The sequence below is a fragment of the Petromyzon marinus genome, chromosome 69, assembly GCF_048934315.1.
Source record: "Petromyzon marinus isolate PM22_M1 ecotype Great Lakes invasive population chromosome 69, UKy_Petmar_22M1.pri1.0, whole genome shotgun sequence".
NCBI classification, from domain to species: domain Eukaryota; kingdom Metazoa; phylum Chordata; class Hyperoartia; order Petromyzontiformes; family Petromyzontidae; genus Petromyzon; species Petromyzon marinus.
The window spans coordinates 2,661,958-2,687,271 of NC_133735.1; the positions used below are offsets into that span (position 1 = coordinate 2,661,958).

Genomic DNA, 25,314 nt, shown 5'->3' on the forward strand with positions numbered 1-25,314 from the left:
GGGACGAGCAGCAGGGGAGGTGGTGAGGGTGGCGAGGGTGGGTGGTGAGGGTGGTGAGGGTGGCGAGGGTGGTGAGGGTGGTGAGGGTGGCGAGGGTGGTGAGGGTGGTGAGGGTGGTGGGACGAGCAGCAGGGGAGGTGGTGAGGGTGACGAGGGTGAGGGTGGTGAGGGTGGTGAGGGTGGTGAGGGTGGCGAGGATGAGGGTGGTGAGGGTGGTGAGGGTGGTGAGGGTGGCGAGGATGAGGGTGGTGAGGGTGGTGAGGGTGGTGAGGGTGGCGAGGATGAGGGTGGTGAGGGTGGTGAGGGTGGTGGGGGTGGTGAGGGTGGTGGGGGTGGTGAGGGTGGTGGGGGTGGTGAGGGTGGTGAGGATGAGGGTGGTGAGGGTGGTGAGGGTGGTGGGGGTGGTGAGGGTGGTGGGGGTGGTGAGGGTGGTGAGGGTGGTGAGGGTGGCGAGAATGGTGAGGGTGGTGAGGGTGGCGAGGATGAGGGTGGTGAGGGTGGTGAGGGTGGTGGGGGTGGTGAGGGTGGTGAGGGTGGTGAGGGTGACGAGGGTGAGGGTGGTGAGGGTGGTGGGGGTGGTGAGGGTGGTGGGGGTGGTGAGGGTGGTGAGGGTGGTGAGGGTGACGAGGGTGAGGGTGGTGGGGGTGGTGAGGGTGGTGAGGGTGGTGAGGGTGACGAGGGTGAGGGTGGTGAGGGTGGTGAGGGTGGTGAGGGTGACGAGGGTGAGGGTGGGTGAGGGTGGTGAGGGTGGTGAGGGTGGTGGGGGTGGTGAGGGTGGTGGGGGTGGTGAGGGTGGTGAGAATGGTGAGGGTGGTGAGGGTGGCGAGGGTGGTGAGGGTGGTGAGGGTGGTGAGGGTGGCGAGAATGGTGAGGGTGGTGAGGGTGGTGAGGGTGGCGAGGGTGGTGAGGGTGGTGAGGGTGGCGAGGATGAGGGTGGTGAGGGTGGTGAGGGTGGTGAGGGTGGTGGGGGTGGTGAGGGTGGTGGGGGTGGTGAGGATGGTGAGGGTGGTGAGGGTGGTGAGGGTGGCGAGGGTGGTGAGAGTGGTGAGGATGGTGAGGGTGGTGAGGGTGGCGAGGGTGGCGAGGGTGGTGAGGGTGGCGAGGGTGGTGAGGGTGGTGAGGGTGGCGAGGGTGGTGAGGGTGGCGAGGATGGTGAGGGTGGCGAGGGTGGCGAGGGTGGTGAGGGTGGTGAGGGTGGTGAGGGTGGTGAGGGTGGCGAGGGTGGCGAGGGTGGCGAGGATGGCGAGGGTGGTGAGGGTGGCGAGGGTGGTGAGGGTGGCGAGGGTGGTGAGGATGAGGGTGGTGAGGGTGGTGAGGGTGGTGAGGGTGGCGAGGATGAGGGTGGTGAGGGTGGTGAGGGTGGCGAGGGTGGTGAGGGTGGTGAGGGTGGTGAGGGTGGCGAGGGTGAGGGTGGTGAGGGTGGTGGGGGTGGTGAGGGTGGTGGGGGTGGTGAGGGTGGTGAGGGTGGCGAGGATGAGGGTGGTGAGGGTGGTGAGGGTGGTGGGGGTGGTGAGGGTGATGGGGGTGGTGAGGGTGGTGAGGGTGGCGAGAATGGTGAGGATGGTGAGGATGGTGAGGATGGCGAGGATGGCGAGGGTGAGGGTGGTGAGGGTGGCGAGGTTGGTGAGGATGGTGAGGGTGGCGAGGGTGGCGAGGGTGGCGAGGGTGGCGAGGATGGCGAGGGTGGCGAGGATGGTGAGGGTGGTGAGGGTGGTGAGGGTGAGGGTGGTGAGGGTGGCGAGGATGGTGAGGATGGTGAGGGTGAGGGTGGTGAGGGTGGTGAGGGTGGCGAGGGTGGTGAGGGTGGCGAGGGTGGCGAGGGTGGCGAGGGTGGTGAGGGTGGCGAGGGTGAGGGTGGTGAGGGTGGTGAGGGTGGCGAGGATGGCGAGGGTGGCGAGAGTGGTGAGGGTGGCGAGGGTGGTGAGGGTGGCGAGGGTGGCGAGGGTGGCGAGAATGGTGAGGGTGGTGAGGGTGGTGAGGGTGAGGGTGGTGGGGGTGGTGAGGGTGGTGAGGATGGTGAGGGTGGTGAGGGTGGTGAGGGTGGCGAGGGTGGCGAGGGTGGCGAGGGTGGTGAGAATAGTGAGGATGGCGAGGGTGGTGAGGGTGGTGAGGATGGCGAGGATGGCGAGGGTGGCGAGGATGGCGAGGGTGGCGAGGATGGTGAGGGTGGTGAGGATGGCGAGGGTGGTGAGGGTGGTGAGGATGGCGAGGATGGCGAGGGTGGTGAGGATGGTGAGGGTGGTGAGAATGGTGAGGGTGGTGAGGATGGCGAGGGTGGTGAGGGTGGTGAGAATGGTGAGGGTGGTGAGAATGGTGAGGATGGTGAGGGTGGCGAGGGTGGTGAGGGTGGTGAGGGTGGTGAGAATGGTGAGGGTGGTGAGAATGGTGAGGATGGTGAGGGTGGCGAGGATGGTGAGGGTGGCGAGGATGGTGAGGGTGGTGAGAATGGTGAGGATGGCGAGGGTGGTGAGAATGGTGAGGGTGGTGAGGATGGCGAGGGTGGTGAGGATGGTGAGGATGGTGAGGGTGGTGACAGTGGTGAGGATGGTGAGGGTGGTGAGAATGGTGAGGATGGTGAGGGTGGTGAGGGTGGTGACAGTGGTGAGGATGGTGAGGGTGGTGAGAATGGTGAGGATGGTGAGGGTGGTGAGGGTGGTGACAGTGGTGAGGATGGTGAGGGTGGTGAGAATGGTGAGGATGGCGAGGATGGTGAGGGTGGTGAGAATGGTGAGGATGGCGAGGGTGGTGAGGGTGGTGAGAATGGTGAGGGTGGTGAGGGTGGTGAGAATGGTGAGGATGGCGAGGATGATGAGGGTGGTGAGAATGGTGAGGGTGGCGAGGGTGGCGAGGGTGGCGAGGGTGGCGAGGGTGGTGAGGGTGGCGAGGGTGGCGAGAATGGCGAGGGTGGTGAGGGTGGCGAGGGTGGTGAGGATGAGGGTGGTGAGGGTGGTGAGGGTGGTGAGGGTGGCGAGGGTGGTGAGGGTGGTGAGGGTGGCGAGGGTGGTGAGGGTGGTGAGGGTGGCGAGGGTGGTGAGGGTGGTGAGGATGGCGAGGATGGCGAGGGTGGCGAGAATGGTGAGGGTGGCGAGGGTGGTGAGGGTGGCGAGGATGGCGAGGGTGGCGAGGGTGGCGAGGATGGCGAGGGTGGCGAGGATGGTGAGGGTGGTGAGGGTGGTGAGGGTGAGGGTGGTGAGGGTGGCGAGGATGGTGAGGATGGTGAGGGTGAGGGTGGTGAGGGTGGCGAGGGTGAGGGTGGTGAGGGTGGTGAGGGTGGCGAGGGTGGCGAGGGTGGCGAGGGTGGCGAGGGTGGCGAGGGTGGCGAGGGTGGTGAGGGTGGCGAGGGTGGCGAGGGTGGCGAGGGTGGTGAGGATGGCGAGGGTGGCGAGGGTGGTGAGGATGGTGAGGGTGGCGAGGGTGGCGAGAGTGGCGAGGGTGGCGAGGGTGGCGAGGGTGGTGAGGGTGGCGAGGGTGGCGAGAATGGTGAGGGTGGTGAGGGTGGTGAGGGTGAGGGTGGTGGGGGTGGTGAGGGTGGCGAGGGTGAGGGTGGTGAGGATGGTGAGGGTGGCGAGGGTGGCGAGGGTGGCGAGGGTGGTGAGGGTGGTGAGAATGGTGAGGGTGGTGAGGATGGCGAGGATGGCGAGGGTGGTGAGAATGGTGAGAATGGTGAGGGTGGTGAGAATGGTGAGGGTGGCGAGGATGGTGAGAATGGTGAGGATGGTGAGGGTGGCGAGGATGGTGAGGGTGGCGAGGATGGTGAGGGTGGCGAGGATGGTGAGAATGGTGAGGATGGCGAGGGTGGTGAGAATGGCGAGGGTGGTGAGGATGGTGAGGGTGGTGACAGTGGTGAGGATGGTGAGGGTGGTGAGAATGGTGAGGATGGTGAGGGTGGTGAGGGTGGTGACAGTGGTGAGGATGGTGAGGGTGGTGAGAATGGTGAGGATGGTGAGGGTGGTGAGGGTGGTGACAGTGGTGAGGATGGTGAGGGTGGTGAGAATGGTGAGGATGGCGAGGATGGTGAGGGTGGTGAGAATGGTGAGGATGGCGAGGGTGGCGAGGGTGGTGAGGGTGGTGAGAATGGTGAGGGTGGTGAGGATGGTGAGGGTGGTGAGAATGGTGAGGATGGCGAGGATGGTGAGGGTGGTGAGAATGGTGAGGATGGCGAGGGTGGTGAGGGTGGTGAGAATGGTGAGGGTGGTGAGAATGGTGAGGGTGAGCCTATACACCGGAAACAATTATTTTTTTTACCAGCTAAGGCCCACAGAGCTTTGTGTAAAACTCGTTTTTTTTTTTTTTAAATCCGAGTCGACCTAGGGGAGGCCCAGACAATCGTCGCCGGTGTCTGCCGGTGGCCGCGAGCGGGGATCAAACATCGGAGCCCGGCGGAGGGCTCTCGCCCACTGCACCGCGATTAACAATCATCGCTCATCCACGCACAGAGACAAAGGTCCGCCCGGGCAGCCTTCGGTGGACACGTTGGGGTGAGGGCAAGTGCTGCGAAGGCCGCCAGTCCACACGAGGGGGTGGGTGGCCAGCGCCACGACCGGCAGCCTTCGTCTCCACAGTGGCGAAGTTTACACATCGCACCGGGTACTCGTTTGAGGCCGAGTCGACCTAGGGGAGGGCCCAGGACCGGTTCAGGTAGTCGTCAGCGACGGTGTTGGCCGTGAGCGGGAATCGAACGCCGGGGATTGTAGAGCGACGCGCTAACCACTCCCCAATGATTCACACACACACACACACACGTACACACGTACACACGTACACACGCACTCTCACACTCTCACACGTACACACACACTCTCACACACACGCTTTCACACACATGCTCACACTCTCACTCACACATGCTCACACTCTCACACACACACTTTCACACACACGCTCATACTCTCACTCACACACGCTCACACTCTCACTCTCACACACATACGCTCACACTCTCACTCACTCACACACGCTCACTCTCACTCACACACGCTCACACTCTCACTCACACACGCTCACACTCTCACTCACACACGCACACACTCTCACTCACACACGCTCACACTCTCACTCACACACGCTCACACTCTCACTCACACACGTACACACTCTCACTCACACACGCTCACACTCTCACTCACGCACACACACGCTCACACTCTCACTCACACACGCTCACACTCTCACTCACACACGCTCACGCTCACACTCTCACTCTCACACACACACACTCTCACACACGCACACATACGCTCACACTCTCACTCACACACGCTCACTCTCACTCACACACGCTCACTCTCACTCACACACGCTCACACTCTCACTCACACACGCTCACACTCTCACTCACACACGCTCACACTCTCACTCACACACACACTCTCACTCACACACTCACACACACGCTCACACTCTCACGCTCACACTCCCACTCACACGTACACACACACTCTCACACACACACACACTCTCACGCACGCACACATACGCTCACACTCTCACTCACACACGCTCACACTCTCGCTCACACTCTCACTCACACACACACTCTCACACGCACACACACGCTCACACTCCCACTCACACGTACACACACACTCTCACACGCACACACACTCTCACACGCACACACACGCTCACACTCCCACTCACACGTACACACACACACTCACACACGCACACTCTCACACACGCTCACACTCCCACTCACATGTACACACACACACACTCACACGTACACACACACAGGGTCGCTACTGACACGGAGTGAGCGCCTTGTTCTCTAGTTTGTTAGGCGAGCTGCGAGGTACTCACTTGGTGAACTGTTCGTGCGCCAAGGCCCTGCAAAGCAAATGGTAGGAGGTGAGTCTTAGGATCAACATCATCGCTACCATGATCATCACCACTGTCGCCACCATCGCCGTCACCACCGTCATTCATTGTCGTCACCACTGTCATCACTATCATCGTCACCATCATCATCGTCGTCAACATCATCGTCACCATCATGGTCATCGTCAACATCATCATCACCATCATCGCCATCATCGTCGTCAACATCATTGTCACCATCGTCATCATCACCATCATCGTCATCATCAATATCACCATCATCACCATCGTCATTGTCATCACCATCGTCATCATCGTCATCGTCATCATCATCACCGTCATCATCGTCATCATCAATATCACCATCGTCACCATCGTTATCGTCACCATCGTCACCATCATCATCATCGTCACCGCCACCGATGGTGCTAACGAGCGCCACCGCCACCACCCTCTCCCTCGACTACCGCGCTGAAAATAACCCAAACAGCAACTACCACCACAACCACCACAACCACCGTAACCACGACAACCACCGCAAACACCACCACAACCACCACCGTGACAACCGCCACCGCGACCACCACCACCACGACCACCACCACAACCACCACCGCGACCACCACCACCACCGTAACCACGACAACCACCGCAAACACCACCGCAACCACCACCCGTGACAACCACCATCGCGACCACCACCACCGCGACCACCACCACCGCGACCACCACTACCACCACCACCGCGACCACCACCATCACCGTGACCACCACTGTGACCACCACCGCGACCGCCACCACCACCGCCACGACCACCACCACCACCGCGACCACCACCACAACCACCACCGCGACCACCACCACCACGACCACCACCACCACCACCACGACCACCACCACCACCACCACCGTGACCACCACCACCACCGCGACCACCACCACCACCACCACGACCACCACCACCACCCCAGGTGAGGGAGAACTCACTCTGTGGGGAAGGGGATGGGCTGCAGCAGACTGGCTAGGGCCGGCCTCCAGTCGTCGTAGGAAGATCTGGGGGGCAAGGATAGAGAGAGGGGGGGGGGGGAGATCGACAGAGTCATGGAAAGCCGGCCCCTGCAACGACGTACAGAGAGCCGTAGACTCATCACACAGCAGAGACCCATAGACTCATCACACAGCAGAGAGCCATAGACTCATCACACAGCAGAGACCCATAGACTCATCACACAGCAGAGAGCCATAGACTCATCACACAGCAGAGAGCCATAGACTCATCACACAGCAGAGCCATAGACTCATCACACAGCAGAGAGCCATAGACTCATCACACAGCAGAGACCCATAGACTCATCACACAGCAGAGAGCCATAGACTCATCACACAGCAGAGACCCATAGACTCATCACACAGCAGAGAGCCATAGACTCATCACACAGCGGAGAGCCGTAGACTCATCACACAGCAGAGACCCATAGACTCATCACACAGCAGAGAGCCATAGACTCATCACACAGCAGAGACCCATAGACTCATCACACAGCAGAGAGCCATAGACTCATCACACAGCAGAGAGCCATAGACTCATCACACAGCAGAGACCCATAGACTCATCACACAGCAGAGAGCCATAGACTCACCACACAGCAGAGACCCATAGACTCATCACACAGCAGAGACCCATAGACTCATCACACACAGAGAGCCGTAGACTCATCACACAGCAGAGAGCCATAGACTCATCACACAGCAGAGACCCATAGACTCATCACACAGAGACCCATAGACTCATCACATAGCAGAGACCCATAGACTCATCACACAGCAGAGACCCAGAGACTCACCACACAGAGACCCATAGATTCACCACAAAGAGATCCATAGACTCACCACACAGAGATCCATAGACTCACCACACAGAGACCCATAGACTCATCACAAAGAGATCCATAGACTCACCACACAGAGATCCATAGACTCACCACACAGAGACCCATAGACTCATCACAAAGAGATCCATAGACTCACCACACAGAGATCCATAGACTCACCACACAGAGACCCATAGATTCACCACACAGAGATCCAGAGTTTGTTTACCTTCCCCCACACCTCCAATTAGCACGGTTGGCTACGTACAACGCACCGGTGAGATTGGACTTGTGTGCGTCTATGTGACCGGCTGAGAGGCTGAGAGGCCGAGAGACCGGGATAAGGGAGTCTCATTTACAAGGGTGGGTGGGCGAGTGAGCGAGATGTTGGGTGGGTGAATGAGTGAGTGAGATGGTGGGTGAGTGAGATGGTGGGTGAGTGAGTCAATGAGTGAGTGGGTGAGTGAGATGGTGGGTGAGTGAGTGAATGAGTGAGATGGTGGGTGAGTGAGATGGTGGGTGAGTGAGATGGTGGTTGAGTGAGATGGTGGGTGAGTCAATGAGTGAGTGGGTGAGTGAGATGGTGGGTGAGTGAATGTGTGTGAGTGGGTGAGTGAGATGGTGGGTGAGTCGATGAGTGAATGAGTGAGATGGTGGGTGCGTGAGTGAGTTAGATGGTGGGTGACTGAGATGGTGGGTGAGTGAGTGAGATGGTGGGTGAGTGAGTGAATGTGTAAGTGGGTGAGAGAGATGGTGGGTGAGTGAGTCGATGAGTGAGTGAGTGAGATGGTGGGTGAGTGAGTGAGTGAGATGGTGAGTGAGTGAGATGGTGGGTGAGTGAGTGGGTGAGATGGTGGGTGAGTGAATGTGTGAGTGAGATGGTGGGCGAGTGAGATGGTGGGTGAGTGAGTGAATGTGTAAGTGGGTGAGTGAGATGGTGGGTGAGTCGATGAGTGAATGAGTGAGATGGTGGGTGCGTGAGTGAGTTAGATGGTGGGTGAGTGAGATGGTGGGTGAGTGAGTGAATGTGTAAGTGGGTGAGAGAGATGGTGGGTGAGTGAGTCGATGAGTGAGTGAGTGAGATGGTGGGTGAGTGAGTGAGTGAGATGGTGGGTGAGTGAGTGAGTGAGATGGTGAGTGAGTGAGATGGTGGGTGAGTGAGTGGGTGAGATGGTGGGTGAGTGAATGTGTGAGTGAGATGGTGGGCGAGTGAGATGGTGGGTGAGTGAGTGAATGTGTAAGTGGGTGAGTGAGATGGTGGGTGAGGGAGTCGATGAGTGAATGAGTGAGATGGTGGGTGCGTGAGTGAGTTAGATGGTGGGTGACTGAGATGGTGGGTGAGTGAGTGAGATGGTGGGTGAGTGAGTGAATGTGTAAGTGGGTGAGAGAGATGGTGGGTGAGTGAGTCGATGAGTGAGTGAGTGAGATGGTGGGTGAGTGAGTGAGTGAGATGGTGAGTGAGTGAGATGGTGGGTGAGTGAGTGGGTGAGATGGTGGGTGAGTGAATGTGTGAGTGAGATGGTGGGCGAGTGAGATGGTGGGTGAGTGAGTGAATGTGTAAGTGGGTGAGTGAGATGGTGGGTGAGGGAGTCGATGAGTGAATGAGTGAGATGGTGGGTGCGTGAGTGAGTTAGATGGTGGGTGACTGAGATGGTGGGTGAGTGAGTGAGATGGTGGGTGAGTGAGTGAATGTGTAAGTGGGTGAGAGAGATGGTGGGTGAGTGAGTCGATGAGTGAGTGAGTGAGATGGTGGGTGAGTGAGTGAGATGGTGGTTGAGTGAGTGAGTGAGATGGTGAGTGAGTGAGATGGTGGGTGAGTGAGTGGGTGAGATGGTGGGTGAGTGAGTGAGATGGTGGGTGAGTGAGTGAATGTGTAAGTGGGTGAGAGAGATGGTGGGTGAGTGAGTCGATGAGTGAGTGAGTGAGATGGTGGGTGAGTGAGTGAGATGGTGGGTGAGTGAGTGAGTGAGATGGTGAGTGAGTGAGATGGTGGGTGAGTGAGTGGGTGAGATGGTGGGTGAGTGAATGTGTGAGTGGGTGAGTGAGATGGTGGGCGAGTGAGATGGTGGGTGAGTGAGTGAATGTGTAAGTGGGTGAGTGAGATGGTGGGTAAGGGAGTCGATGAGTGAATGAGTGAGATGGTGGGTGAGTGAGTCGATGAGTGAGTGAGTGAAATGGTGGGTGAGTGAGTGAGTGAGATGGTGGGTGAGTGAGATGGTGGGTGAGTGAGTGAGTGAGATGGTAGGTGAGTGAGATAGTGGGTGAGTGAATGTGTAAGTGGGTGAGTGAGATGGTGGGTGAGTGAGTCGATGAGTGAATGAGTGAGTGAGATGGTGGGTGAGTGAGTCTATGAGTGAGTGGGTGAGTGAGATGGTGAGTGAGTGAGATGGTGGGTGAGTGGGTGAGAGAGATGGTGGGTGAGTGAGTCGATGAGTGAGCGAGTGAGGGAGATGGTGGTTGAGTGAGTGAATGTGTGAGCGGGTGAGTTATATAGCGGGTGAGATGGTGCGTGGTTGAGTCAATGAGTGAGCAGGTGAGTGAGATGGTGCATGGGTGAACGAGTGAGCAGGTGAGTGAGATGGTGGGTGAGTGAGACAATAGTGAACGGGTGAGTTCAGGTGGTGGGTGGGTGAGTCAATGAGTGAGTGGGTGAGATGGTGGGTGAGTGAAATGGTGAGACAATAGTGAAAGGGCGAGCTCAGGTGGTGGGTGGGTGAGTCAATGAGTGAGTGGGTGAGATGGTGGGTCAGTGAGTGAGTGAATCTGTGAGCGGGTCAGTGAGATTGTGGATGACCGAGTCGATGAGTGAGATGGTGGATGGGTGAGTGAGTCAATGAGTGAGCGGGTGAGTGAGATAGTGGGTGGGTGAATGAGTGGGTGGGTGACATGGTGGGTGGGTTTTTGAGTGGTGGGTAAATGAGTGGAGATGGTGGCTGAGTGGGTGAGTGGGTGAGTGGGTGGGCGAGTGAGTGGGTGAGTGGGTGGGCGGGTGAGTGGGTGAGTGCGTGGGTAAGTGGGTGAGTGAGCGGGCGAGTGAGCGGTTGAGTGGGTGAGTGAGTGGATGAGTGGTTAAGTGAGTGAGTGGGCGAGTGAGTGGGTGGGTGGGTAAGTGGGTGAGTGAGCGGTTGAGTGAGCGGTTGAGTGGGCGAGTGAGTGGATGAGTGGTTGAGTGAGTGAGTGGGCGAGTGAGTGGGTGGGTGGGTAAGTGGGTGAGCGAGCGGGTGAGTGAGTGGATGAGTGGTTGGGTGAGTGAGTGGATGAGTGGTTAAGTGAGTGAGTGGGCGAGTGAGTGGGTGGGTGGGTAAATGGGTGAGTGAGCGGGCGAGTGAGTGGATGAGTGGTTGGGTGAGTGAGTGGATGAGTGGTTAAGTGAGTGAGTGGGCGAGTGAGTGGATGAGTGGTTGGGCGAGTGAGTGGACGAGTGGTTAAGTGAGTGAGCGGCCGAGCGAGTAGGTGAGCGAGTGGGCGAGTTCCGAGTTGATTCCGCGTGACCGGCTGGGGAACTCGAGGTGCGAGTCCGCGAGCGATCGAGCGATCGATCGAGCGATCGATCGATCGATCGAGCGATCGAGCGATCGATCGATCGATCGATCGAGCGATCGAGCGAGCACTCCGGCGGGCGCTCACAGCGTCTTGAGGATGTCCACGTAGCAGGCGAGCACGCCCTCCGCCTTGGCCCCCAGCTCGACGCGCGGCGGCCGGCAGCACGGCGTCACCAGCAGGCAGTCGATGATGCTGGGCTCCCCGCCGCCGCCGCCGCCGCCGCCGAAGCCGCCGTCGCCGAAGCCGTCGCCGAAGCCGTCGCCGAAGCCCATCGGCGAACTCTCCCAACCGGTGTAGGCGCCGTAGCCGTCGCCGCCGCCGGTGCCGTCGTCGCCGCTGCTGCCGCTGCTGCTGCTGCTGCCGTCGTCGCCGCCGTCGCCGCCGGCCGCCTCGCCGGCACGCGCCAAGTTGCAGAGCTTCTCGGCGGCGCCGTCGGCCGGGCCGCAGCAGCCGGTGAAGAGGAGGAGGGGCGGAGGAGCCGGCGGGGCTGGGGGCGGTGGTGGAGGGGCCCCCGTGAGCAGGCGGTGAGCCAGCGCCTGCTGCTGCTGCTGCTGCTGGCAGCCGTTGCGGATTTCCCTGAGGCTGGGGGAGTTGTCGCAGCTGCGGTGGTTGGCGGCGGTGATGGCGTCCGAGATGGCGGTGGTGGTGGTGGTGGTGGTGGCAGTGGCGATGATGGTGGTGGTGGCGGCGGTGATGGTGGCAGTGGTGATGGTGGCGGTGATGGTGGCGATGGTGATGGTGGCAGTGGTGATGGTGGTGATGGTGGCAGTGGTGATGGTGGCAGTGGTGATGGTGGTGATGGTGGCGGTGATGGTGGCAGTGGTGATGGTGGTGATGGTGGTGGTGGTGGTGATGGTGGCAGTGGTGATGGTGGCAGTGGTGATGGTGGCAGTGGTGATGGTGGTGATGGTGGCAGTGGTGATGGTGGTGATGGTGGCAGTGGTGATGGTGGCAGTGGTGATGGTGATGGTGGCAGTGGTGATGGTGGCAGTGGTGATGGTGGTGATGGTGGCGGTGATGGTGGCAGTGGTGATGGTGGTGATGGTGGTGGTGGTGATGGTGGCAGTGGTGATGGTGGCAGTGGTGATGGTGGCAGTGGTGATGGTGGTGATGGTGGTGATGGTGGCAGTGGTGATGGTGGCAGTGGTGATGGTGGTGATGGTGGCAGTGGTGATGGTGGCAGTGGTGATGGTGGTGATGATCGCGGTGGTGGCGGTGATGGTGGTGGCGGTGATGGTGGCAGTGGTGATGGTGGCGGTGGTGATGGTGGCAGTGGTAATGGTGGCAGTGGTGATGGTGGCGGTGGTGGTGATGGTGGTGGCGGTGGTGGTGATGGTCGTTGACGGTGGGGGTAACGTGCGAGGGAGAAAGAGTGCGTGCAGCGATACACAGGTGCGTTAAGTACACGCACAGGCACGCAAGTACAAACACAAACATCCCCCGTGTAGCCTGGACAGACTGTTGGGGCAAGTGCTGTTAGCGAGCAGCTACCTAAGAAGGCCGACACCGGAGCAACGAGGGGGTGGGTGGCCAACGCCACGCCCGGCCGCCTTTGTCTCCCCGGTGCTGATGTTTTACACACATCGCACCAAGGTGCTCATGCGAGGCGGTTCAGATAAACGTTACCGGTGTTGGCCGTGAGCGGGAATCGAACTCAGGTCGCCGGGCTCGTAGGGCAACGCGCTAACCGCTACCACCGCCACCACGATCACAATCACCCACACACCCGCTCGGACACCTCACCCACTCGCGCACACACTCACTCACTCACCAACACACTCACAGACCCACCCACTCACCCACTCACTCACCCACTCACCCACCCACCCACTCACCCACCCACCCACTCACCCACTCACTCACCCACTCACCCACTCACCCACCCACCCACCCACTCACCCACCCACCCACCCACTCACCGACACACTCACCCACTCACCCACCCACTCACTCACCCACCCATTCACCCACTCACCCATCCACACACTCACCCATCCACACACTCACCCATCCACACACTCACCCACTCATTCACTCACCCACTCACACACACACCAACTCACACACCCACTCACACTCACTCACTCTCAAACACACTCACAGACCCACCCACTCACTCACCCATCCACACACTCACCCATCCACACACCACTCACCCACTCACCCACTCACCCACTCACACACACACACCCACTCACACACCCACTCACTCACTCACTCTCAAACACACTCACAGACCCACCCACCCACTCACTCACACACCCACACACTCACCCATCCACACACTCACCCAGTCACCCACCCACTCACTCACACACCCACTCACCCACTCAAACACAAACACCCACTCATCCACTCTCGCACTCGCCCACACACTCACACACTGAGAATCGACATCACGTGTTCAGGGTATTTGTTCCACCGCTATGAACGTCCACGCTGCTATAATTGATTTGTGATGGCCCAGGCCATGTGGCTATCACAAATGATAGCGGCTCAACGGGGTGGCCGGGGAGGGACGATCAACATCAGTGGCTCCCTTTTTTTTCGTAAACAATTTTTTATTTCACCAGGTAAGGACCCCCCCCCCGCCTCCCGCTGAGCTATGCAGCTCAAGGAAGTTGGGCTTAACACGTGGACGTTCACAGCGTGATGTCTGAACGCGCCATGTCGATCCTAAATGTGTGGGGGCGGGGGGGGGGGGGGGGGGGGGAAACGGAGGAGCCGGAGAAAAATCCACGGGACCGAGGGGACGTAGACACGCAGACTCCAAATATACAGCAGCAGGGTCAGGATCGAACCCACGACCTCCTGTACACCAGGCGAGGTAGTCAACATCTCCTAGCCACACGCAAACTCCAAATATACAGCAGCAGGGTCGGGATCGAACCCACGACCTCCTGTATGCAAGGAGAGGTAGTCAACATCTCCTAGCCACACGCAAACTCAAAATATACAGCAGCAGGGTCGGGATCGAACCCACGACCTCCTGTATACCTGGCGAGGTAGTCAACATCTCATAGCCACACGCAAACTCCAAATATACAGTAGGCGCTGTCAGGGTCGGGATCGAACCCACGACCTCCTGTAAACCAGGCGAGGTAGTCTTGAGCCCGGCGTGACCTTCACCAAACCTCAATTGACGACATGGACTCACACAGAGACCCATGGACTCACACAGAGAACCATGGACTCACACAGAGACCCATAGATTCACGGAGACCCATAGACTCATACAGAGACCCATAGACTCACACAACAGAGACCCATAGACTCACACAGCAGAGACCCATGGACTCACACAGAGACCCACAGACTCACACAGCAGAGACCCATAGACTCACACAGCAGAGACCCATAGACTCACACAGCAGAGACCCATAGACTCACACAGCAGAGACCCATAGACTCACACAGAGACCCATGGACTTATACAGAGACCCATAGACTCACACAGAGACCCATGGACTCACACAGAGAACCATGGACTCACACAGAGACCCATAGACTCAGAGACCCATTGACTCACACAGCAGAGACCCATGGACTCACAAAGAGACCCACAGACTCACACAGAGACCCATGGACTCACACAGCAGAGACCCATGGACTCACACAGAGAGCCATAGACTCACACAGAGATCCATAGACTCAGAGACCCATAGACTCACACAGAGACCCATAGACTCACACAGAGACCCACGGACTCACACAGAGACCCATGGACTCACACAGAGACCCATAGACTCACACAGAGACCCACAGACTCACACAGAGACCCATAGACTCACACAGAGACCCATGGACTCGCACAGAGACCCATAGACTCACACAGAGACCCATGGACTCACACAGAGACCCATGGACTCACACAGAGACCCATAGACTCACACAGAGACCCATGGAATTATACAGAGAGCCATAGACTCACACAGAGACCCATGGACTCACACAGAGACCCATAGACTCACACAGAGACCCATAGACTCACACAGAGACCCATAGACTCACACAGAGACCCATAGACTCACACAGAGACCCATGGACTCACACAGAGACCCATAGACTCACACAGAGACCCCTAGACTCACACAGAGACCCATGGACTCACACAGAGACCCATAGACTCACACAGAGACCCATGGACTCACACAGAGACCCACGGACTCACACCGAGACCCATGGACTCACACAGAGACCCATGGACTCACACAGAGACCCATGGACTCACACAGAGAGCCATGGACTCACACAGAAACCCATGGACTCACACAGAGACCCATAGACTCACACAGAGACCCAGAGACTCACACAGAGACCCATAGACTCACGCAGAGACCCATGGACTCGCACAGAGACCCATAGACTCACACAGAGACCCACGGACTCACACAGAGACCCATAGACTCACACAGAGACCCATGGACTCACACAGAGACCCACGGACTCACACAGAGACCCATGGACTCACACAGAGACCCATAGACTCGCACAGAAACCCATGGACTCACACAGAGACCCATAGACTCACACAGAGACCCATGGACTCACACAGAGACCCACAGACTCACACAGAGACCCATAGACTCAGAGAACCATGGACTCGCACAGAGACCCATAGACTCACACAGAGACCCATGGACTCACACAGAGACCCATGGACTCACACAGAGACCCATAGACTCACACAGAGACCCATAGACTCACACAGAGACCCATGGACTCACACAGAGACCCATAGACTCAGAGACCCATACTCACACAGAGACCCATAGACTCACACAGAAACCCATGGACTCACACAGAGACCCATAGACTCACACAGAGACCCATGGACTCGCCAAGAGACTCAGACTCACACAGAGACCCATAGACTCACACAGCAGAGACCCATGGACTCACACAGAGACCCATAGACTCACACAGAGACCCACGGACTCACACCGAGACCCATGGACTCACACAGAGACCCACAGACTCACACAGAGACCCATAGACTCAGAGAACCATGGACTCACACAGAGACCCATAGACTCAGAGACCCATAGACTCACACAGAGACCCACAGACTCACACAGAGGACCCACAGACTCACACAGAGAACCATGGACTCACACAGAGACCCATAGACTCAGAGACCCATAGACTCACACAGAGACCCACAGACTCACACAGAGACCCACAGACTCACACGCGTGACGTGGCAAGCGGGAGGGAGGTGGTGGGGGTGATGGATGTGCGTGTTCATTAAACCGGTTACTGTGGTGGAGGCTTGCAGAACCTGCCCGGGCAGCTCACACCCCCTCCCCACGTGTTAATGAGGCGCCCCGAGCCCAGAGAGGAGCCTCATTATCCTGCTCCTCGGCATCTGAGCTACGCACACGTGGGGTTGGCTGGGTGGGCGGGGTTGGCTGAGTGGGTGGGCGGGGTTGGCTGGGTGGGTGGGGTTGGCTGGGTGGGTGGGCGGGGTTGGCTGGGCGGGTGGGGTTGGCTGGGTGGGTGGGCGGGGTTGGCTGGGTGGGTGGGCGGGGTTGGCTGGGTGGGTGGGCGGGGTTGGCTGGGTGGGCGGGCGGGGTTGGCTGGGTGGGCGGGGTTGGTTGGGTGGGCGGGGTTGGCTGGGCGGGCGGGGTTGGCTGGGCGGGCGGAGTTGGCTGGGCGGGCGGAGTTGGCTGGGCGGGCGGAGTAGGCTGGGTGGGCGGAGTAGGCTGGGTGGGCGGGGTTGTCTGGGTGGGCGGGGTTGGCTGGGCGGGCGGGGTTGGCTGGGCGGGCGGGGTTGGCTGGGCGGGCGGGGTTGGCTGGGTGGGCGGGGCTGGCTGGGTGGGCGGGGCTGGCTGGGTGGGCGGGGCTGGCTGGGTGGGCGGGGCTGGCTGGGTGGGCGGGGCTGGCTGGGTGGGCGGGGCTGGCTGGGTGGGCGGGGCTGGCTGGGTGGGCGGGGCTGGCTGGGTGGGCGGGGCTGGCTGGGTGGGCGGGGTGTCGGGTCTCGTTCAGAATGTCCTACTCCCCCATCTTTCTCTCTCACTCTCTTACTCTCAGCGAGTCAGTCGGCCAGTCAGCCAGTCAGCCGCACCACCAACCACCACCAACCACCACCACCAGCGCCACCACGCGGTGTGGGGGATCCCTTCACCCTTTGTGCCGTGTGGAGGGGAGGGGAGGGATGGGGAGGGGAGGGGAGGGGAGGGACCCCCCCCAGGAGGGACCCTCCCCATGGCCCCCCTGTGACCTCGGCTAATGACGGCCCCAGCCCCGGCCTGCCCGTGGCCGTGAGTAACGCCGGCAGCGCCGCTTGGGGGTGAGGCGGCCCTCACGAGGCGGGGCCAGTCGTATTAATAACCCCGCGTGCGGCCCCTCAACTCGCGCGCCTCGCTTGCTTAATGACATCGTCATTAGCGACGTCGTCGTTGTCGTCGTCATTAGCGACGTCGTCGTCGTCAGCGTCGTCACAGCCACCCATCCCGCAGTCGTTAGCGGGCATGGGGCAACACGCGAGCGGTGTCCCTCTCTGTCAACCCTCCCTACCCAGGTAGCGAGCCGCCGGCTACCCCGGTACCAGCCAGCTCTACACAGCCCCTGCCAACCCTCCCTACCCAGGTAGCGTGCCGGTTACCCTGGCACCAGCAGCTCCACACAGCCCCTGTCAACCCTCCCTACCCAGGTAGCGAGCCGGCTACCCTGGCACCAGCAGCTCTACACAGCCCCTGTCAACCCTCCCTACCCAGGTAGCGAGCCGCCGGCTACCCCGGTACCAGCCAGCTCTACACAGCCCCTGTCAACCCTCACTACCCAGGTAGCGAGCCGCCGGCTACCCCGGTACCAGCCAGCTCTACACAGCCCCTGTCAACCCTCACTACCCTGGTACCAGCAGCTCTACACAGCCCCTGTCAACCCTCCCTACCCAGGTAGCGAGCCGACTACCCTGGTACCAGCAGCTCCACACAGCCCCTGTCAACCCTCACTACCCAGGTAGTGTGGCGGCTACCCTGGTACCAGCAGCTCCACACAGCCCCTGTCAACCCTCACTACCCAGGTAGCGTGCTGGCTACCCTGGTACCAGCAGCTCCACACAGCCCCTGTCAACCCTCCCTACCCAGGTAGCGTGCCGACTACCCTGGTACCAGCCAGCTCTACACAGCCCCTGCCAACCCTCCCTTCCGTCTCTCTCCCCCCTGAGCCATGCATGGCTCAGGGGGGGAGAGAGCCCACCCGCTCGCTATCAACAGAAACTATTTTCTCGAAACTAAACGACTTTATATCACCGGGCAAGGCCCACAGAGCCTGTCCAGCTCGTTTCCAGAAGCGACCTCGGCCACGCACGACAGCTCCCACATTCAGGTGACCCGCTGCTCTAAACTCCCCACGTGATGACGATGAGCCGCTATCAGTTGAGATGGCCCAGAAAGCCGCACGGTAGCTCGATGAGGCCTCACCTGCTAAAATTACTAAAACATTTGTTTAGCTCAAGACGCCGGTGCGCCGCCGGTTTATAGCCGGGCGGCAGCTGCGGCGGCGACGGCGGCTCTCGGCGCAGGCAGAGGGGCTCCTAATCGTCCAGCGCCACCGCGGACACACCACGGACACACCGTGGACACACCGTGGACACACCGTGGACACACCACGGACACACCGTGGACACACCACAGACACACCACAGACACACCACGGACACACCGTGGACACACCCCACACCGTGGACACACCGTGGACACACCACGGACACACCACGGACACACCGTGGACACACCACAGACACACCACAGACACACCACGGACACACCGTGGACACACCCCACACCGTGGACACACCGTGGACACACCGTGGACACACCGTGTTGTGTCCGTGGTGTGTCCATGGACACACCACGGACACACCGCGGACACACCACAGACACACCGTGGACACACCACAGACACACCGTGGACACACCACAGACACACCGTGGACACACCCCACACCGTGGACACACCGTAGACACACCGTGGACACACCGTGTTGTGTCCGTGGTGTGTCCATGGACACACCACGGACACACCGCGGACACACCACGGACACACCACGGACACACCACGGACACACCACGGACTAACAGTGGACACACCACGGACACACCACGGACTAACAGTGGACACACCCCACACCGTGGACACACCGCGGACACACCGCGGACACACCACGGACACACCACTGACACACCACGGACACACCACGGACACACCGTGGACACACCACAGACACACCACGGACACACCACGGACACACCGTGGACACACCACGGACACACCGTGGACACACCGTGGACACACTGCGGACACACCACGGACACACCACGGACACACCACTGATACACCACGGACACACCACTGATACACCACGGACACACCACGGACACACCGTGGACACACCGTGGACACACCGTGGACACACCACGGACACACCATGGACACACCACGGACACACCACGGACACACCGTGGACACACCACGGACACACCACGGACACACCGTGGACACACCACAGACACACCACGGACACACCCCACACCGTGGACACACCACGGACACACCACGGACACACCACGGACACACCACGGACACACCGTGGACACACCACGGACACACCGTGGACACACCACGGACACACCGTGGACACACCACAGACACACCACGGACACACCGTGGACACACCGTGGACACACCACGGACACACCACAGACACACCGTGGACACACCACAGACACACCACGGACACACCACGGACACACCGTGGACACACCACGGACACACCACGGACACACCACGAACACACCACGGACACACCACGGACACACCACGGACACACCGTGGACACACCACGGACACACCACGGACACACCGTGGACACACCACAGACACACCACGGACACACCCCACACCGTGGACACACCACGGACACACCACGGACACACCACGGACACACCACGGACACACCGTGGACACACCACGGACACACCGTGGACACACCACGGACACACCGTGGACACACCACGGACACACCGTGGACACACCACAGACACACCACGGACACACCGTGGACACACCGTGGACACACCACGGACACACCACAGACACACCGTGGACACACCACAGACACACCACGGACACACCACGGACACACCGTGGACACACCACGGACACACCACGGACACACCACGAACACACCACGGACACACCACGGACACACCACGGACACACCACGGACACACCACAGACACACCACAGACACACCACGGACACACCACAGACACACCACAGACACACCACGGACACACCGTGGACACACCACGGACACACCGTGGACACACCACAGACACACCACAGACACACCACGGACACACCGTGGACACACCACGGACACACCGTGGACACACCACAGACACACCACAGACACACCGTGGACACACCGTGGACACACCACGGACACACCACAGACACACCGTGGACACACCACGGACACACCGTGGACACACCACACACCACGGACACACCACAGACACACCACGGACACACCACGGACACACCAGCCCTCCCCCCCCCACCCACACCTGTTGATGTAGTCGTCGTAACAGGTGTAGATGGCGGCGAGACACACGGCCACCAGGTTGGGTAGCACACGCGGGTGTGGGCACTGCCCCGTGGGCCCGTGCATGCTGTGGGAACGCAGAGAAGCAGAGAAGCCCCGCCGGTCACGGCGTCAAGCCCACAAGCAGACCGGCGGGGCGGAGCCCACGTTAGTTGGCGGCAGCCACGGCAGCCATGGCCACGGAGGGCGGCGCGGTTGGGCGCACGACGGGGGGGGGGGGGGGGGGGGTGTGGCCGGCACCGGTGGTGGCGGGGGCGGGGATGGCGGCGGGGGTGATGGTGGCGGTGGTGATGATGGCGGTAGGGATGGTGGCGGTGGCGATGGTGGCGGGGATGATGATGGCGGTGGTGATGATGGCGGTAGGGATGGCGGCGGGGGTGATGGTGGCGGGGATGATGATGGCGGTGGAGGTGGTGATGATGGCGGTGGGGATGATGGCGGCGGGGGTGATGGTGGCGGGGATGATGATGGCGGTGGAGGTGGTGATGGTGGCGGTGGTGATGGTGGCGGTAGGGATGGTGGCGGCGGTGGTAATGGTGGTGGTGGTGGTAATGGTGGTGGTGGTGAAGATGGCGGTGGAGGTGGTGGAGGTGGTGATGGTGGCGGCGGTGGTGATGATGGCGGCGGCGGTGGTGATGATGGCTGTGGAGGTGGTGGCGGTGGCGGTGATGGTGGAGGCGATGGTCACGGTGGTGGTGATGGCGGCGGTGATGTGGGGAGGATGAGGAACGCACAAGAAGGGACACACGGGGGCTTTAAGCGCCCGCAAAAACAAAGATCCCCCGGGTAGCCTTAACGGACTGTAGGGGCAAGTGCTGTCAGCGAGCAGCACCTGTGAAGGCCGGGACGGTGGCGCACGAGGGGGTGGGTGGCCAGCACCACGCCCGGCCGCCTTTGTCTCCCCGGTGTCGATGTTTACTACCACACCGCACCAGGTACTCATTAGAGGCCGAGTCGACCTAGGGGAAAGCCCAGGACCGGTTCAAATATTCGTCACCGGTGTTGGCCTTGAGCTGGAATCGAACTCGGGTCGCCGGGTTCGTAGCGCAGGGCGCTAACCGCGACACTGCCGGTCACCGCGACCACACACACGCACACACACACACGTGTACACACACACACACGTGTACACACACACACACGTGCACACACACGCGCACACACACGCGCACACACACGCACACACACACGCACACACACACGTGTACACACACACACACGCGCACACGCACGCACACGTGTACACACATGCACACACACACGTGTACACACACGCGCACACACACGCGTACACACACGCGTACACACACGCGTACACACACGCACGCACACGTGTACACAAACGCACGCACACGTGTACACACGCGCACACACACGTACACATGAACGTACACACACGTGCACACACACACACGCACGTGCGCACACACACACGTGCACACACACACGTGCACACACACACACGTGCACACACACGCACGTGCGCACACACACGTGCACACACACACGTGCGCACACACACGCGTGCACACACACGTGCACCCCCGCCTGACCTCTGGATGAACCTCTTGACGACATCCATGCCGGCGTTGAGTTCGCTGAGTGCCAGGATGTACTCCTGGGTGAAGACGCGCAGACGCGGGCACTTCCCAAAGTCCTGCACGCGTGTCACACGCACACAGAGCACACGTGACACACACACACATGGAGCACACGTGACATATAACAACAACAACAACAACCGCCATTCGCCACTAAGTGGAGGTGACGTCACCACGACGCTTGTGCCAGGCCATGCCAGGTGCGTGTCATATGCACACACACTCACCCACACTCACCCACACTCAAAGACAAAGATCACCCATGTAGCCTGTAACAGACTGTAGGGGCAAGTGCTGTTAGCGAGCAGCGCCTATGAAGGCCGGCACGGCACACGAGGGGGCGGGTGGCTACCAGCACCACGCCCGGCCGCCTTTGTCTCCCCAGTGGCGATGTCCACTACACACCACACCAGGTACTCATTGGGAGGCCTAGGAACGGTTCAGAGAATCGTCACCGATGTTGGCCGTGAGCGGGAATCGAACTCGGGTCGCCGGGTTCGTAGCGCAGCGCTAATCACTGCTACACCACCCTCACCCACCCACCCTCACCACCCTCACCCACCACACTCACCACACTCACCCATCACCCTCACCACACCCTCACCCACCACCCTCACCACCCTCACCCACCACCCTCACCCACCACCCTCACCCACCACACTCACCACACTCACCCACCACACCCACCACCCTCACCCACCACACTCACCACACTCACCACCCTCACCCACCACCCTCACCACCCTTACCCACCCACCCTCACCACCCTCACCATGTTGTGCTTGAGGATTCGCTGGACCACGGGGGTGAACACCTCGATAATGACCAGGGACCGTGGCCGCTCCCGGCAGTGCTGAGGGGAGGGGGCGGAGGGGGCGAGGGAGTGGAGGGAGGGAGGGGAGTGGAGTGGAGGGGAGGGAGTGGAGTGGGGTGGGGGAGTGGAGGGAGTGAAGTGGAGTGAGTGGAGGGAGTGGAGTGGAGTGGAGGGAGTGGAGTGGAGGGGAGGGGAGGGAGTGGAGTGGAGTGGAGGGAGTGGAGGGGAGGGAGTGGAGTGGAGTGGAGGGAGTGGAGTGGAGGGAGTGGAGTGGAGTGGAGGGAGTGGAGTGGAGGGAGTGGAGTGGAGTGGAGGGAGTGGAGAGGAGGGAGTGGAGTGGAGGGAGTGGATGGAGGGAGTGGAGTGGAGGGAGTGGAGTGGAGTGGAGGGAATGGAGTGGAGTGGATGGAGGGAGTGGAGGGTGGAGTGGGGTGGGGGAGTGGAGGGAGTGGAGTGGAGTGGAGGGAGTGGAGGGAGTGGAGGGGGTGGAGTGGAGGGGGTGGAGTGGAGGGAGTGGAGGGAGTGGAGGGAGTGGAGTGGAGTGGAGGGAGTGGAGTGGAGGGGGTGGAGTGGAGGGAGTGGAGGGAGTGGAGGGAGTGGAGTGGAGTGGAGTGGAGGGAGTGGAGTGGAGGGAGTGGAGTGGAGTGGAGGGAGTGGAGTGGAGGGAGTGGAGGGAGTGGAGGGAGTGGAGTGGAGTGGAGGGAGTGGATGGAGGGAGTGGAGTGGAGGGAGTGGAGTGGAGTGGAGGGAATGGAGTGGAGGGAGTGGAGGGTGGAGTGGGGTGGGGGAGTGGAGGGAGTGGAGTGGAGTGGAGGGAGTGGAGGGAGTGGAGGGAGTGGAGGGGGTGGAGTGGAGGGAGTGGAGGGAGTGGAGGGAGTGGAGTGGAGTGGATGGAGTGGAGTGAATGGAGTGGAGTGGAGGGAGTGGAGTGGAGGGAGTGGAGTGGAGTGGAGGGAGTGGAGTGGAGGGAGTGGAGGGAGTGGAGGGAGTGGAGTGGAGTGGAGGAAGTGGATGGAGGGAGTGGAGTGGAGGGAGTGGAGTGGAGTGGAGGGAATGGAGTGGAGTGGATGGAGGGAGTGGAGGGTGGAGTGGGGTGGGGGAGTGGAGGGAGTGGAGTGGAGTGGAGGGAGTGGAGGGAGTGGAGGGGGTGGAGTGGAGGGAGTGGAGGGAGTGGAGGGAGTGGAGTGGAGTGGATGGAGTGGAGTGAGGTGGAGGGAGTGGAGTGGAGGGAGTGGAGTGGAGTGGAGGGAGTGGAGTGGAGTGGGGGAGTGGAGTGGAGTGGAGGGAGTGGAGGGAGTGGAGTGGAGGGAGTGGAGGGAGTGGAGGGGAGGGGAGTGGAGGGGAGGGGAGGGAGTGGAGGGAGTGGAGTGGAGGGAGTGGAGTGGAGTGGAGGGAGTGGAGGGAGTGGAGTGGAGGGAGTGGAGTGGAGTGAAGGGAGTGGAGTGGAGGGAGTGGAGTGGAGTGGGGGAGTGGAGTGGAGTGGAGGGAGTGGAGGGAGTGGAGTGGAGTGGATGGAGGGAGTGGAGGGAGTGGAGTGGAGGGAGTGGAGGGAGTGGAGTGGAGGGAGTGGAGGGAGTGGAGGGAGTGGAGGGAGTGGAGGGAGTCATTACAACAGACAGCCGTGGTCTCTGCGTGAACCCACACACACACACAGACACGCACGGAGGCAGCTAATTGCGATTGTCAAGAATGTAGGAGGGGTGTGGACCCCGAAGCTGACAAACACAAACCGGTCTATCACCAACACCAACACCAACGCCCACGACAGACGACGACTTTTGTTGTTGTTGTTGTGCTGCTGCTGCTGCCTTGCCCACGCTTACAATCTGCGCATGGACCACCCTCGCCGGAGCGCCGTGGGCACGGCACGTCGCCGGCCCACCGAGGCCGTCTGGAACGCTCTTCCCCTCCTCCTCCCGCTGTCAGGGAGCGACTGGGAGCTGTGCCCCACTTTGAAATCATCGTCGTCAACGTCTAGATTGACAAACGCATTGATTTAGAACTCCTGCTGCTGCTACTGCTCCTGCTGCTGCTGCTGTTGTTGTTGTT

General features: G+C 60.6%; 1 protein-coding gene across 2 annotated transcripts in view; it reads right to left on the minus strand.

Annotated features, from left to right (window-relative positions):
• Positions 1 to 25,314, minus strand: part of CMIP (c-Maf inducing protein) — a 128,043-nt gene that overhangs the window by 20,195 nt on the left and 82,534 nt on the right. For both annotated transcript variants that reach the window (XM_032978992.2, XM_032978994.2), the window contains exons 7-12: positions 23,224 to 23,304; positions 22,404 to 22,507; positions 20,813 to 20,917; positions 11,319 to 11,834; positions 6,808 to 6,873; positions 5,803 to 5,829 (exon numbers count right to left, since the gene is read on the minus strand). In XM_032978992.2, coding sequence (XP_032834883.2) covers positions 5,803 to 5,829; positions 6,808 to 6,873; positions 11,319 to 11,834; positions 20,813 to 20,917; positions 22,404 to 22,507; positions 23,224 to 23,304 — 899 coding nt within the window. The remainder of the gene's footprint in view (positions 1 to 5,802; positions 5,830 to 6,807; positions 6,874 to 11,318; positions 11,835 to 20,812; positions 20,918 to 22,403; positions 22,508 to 23,223; positions 23,305 to 25,314) is intronic.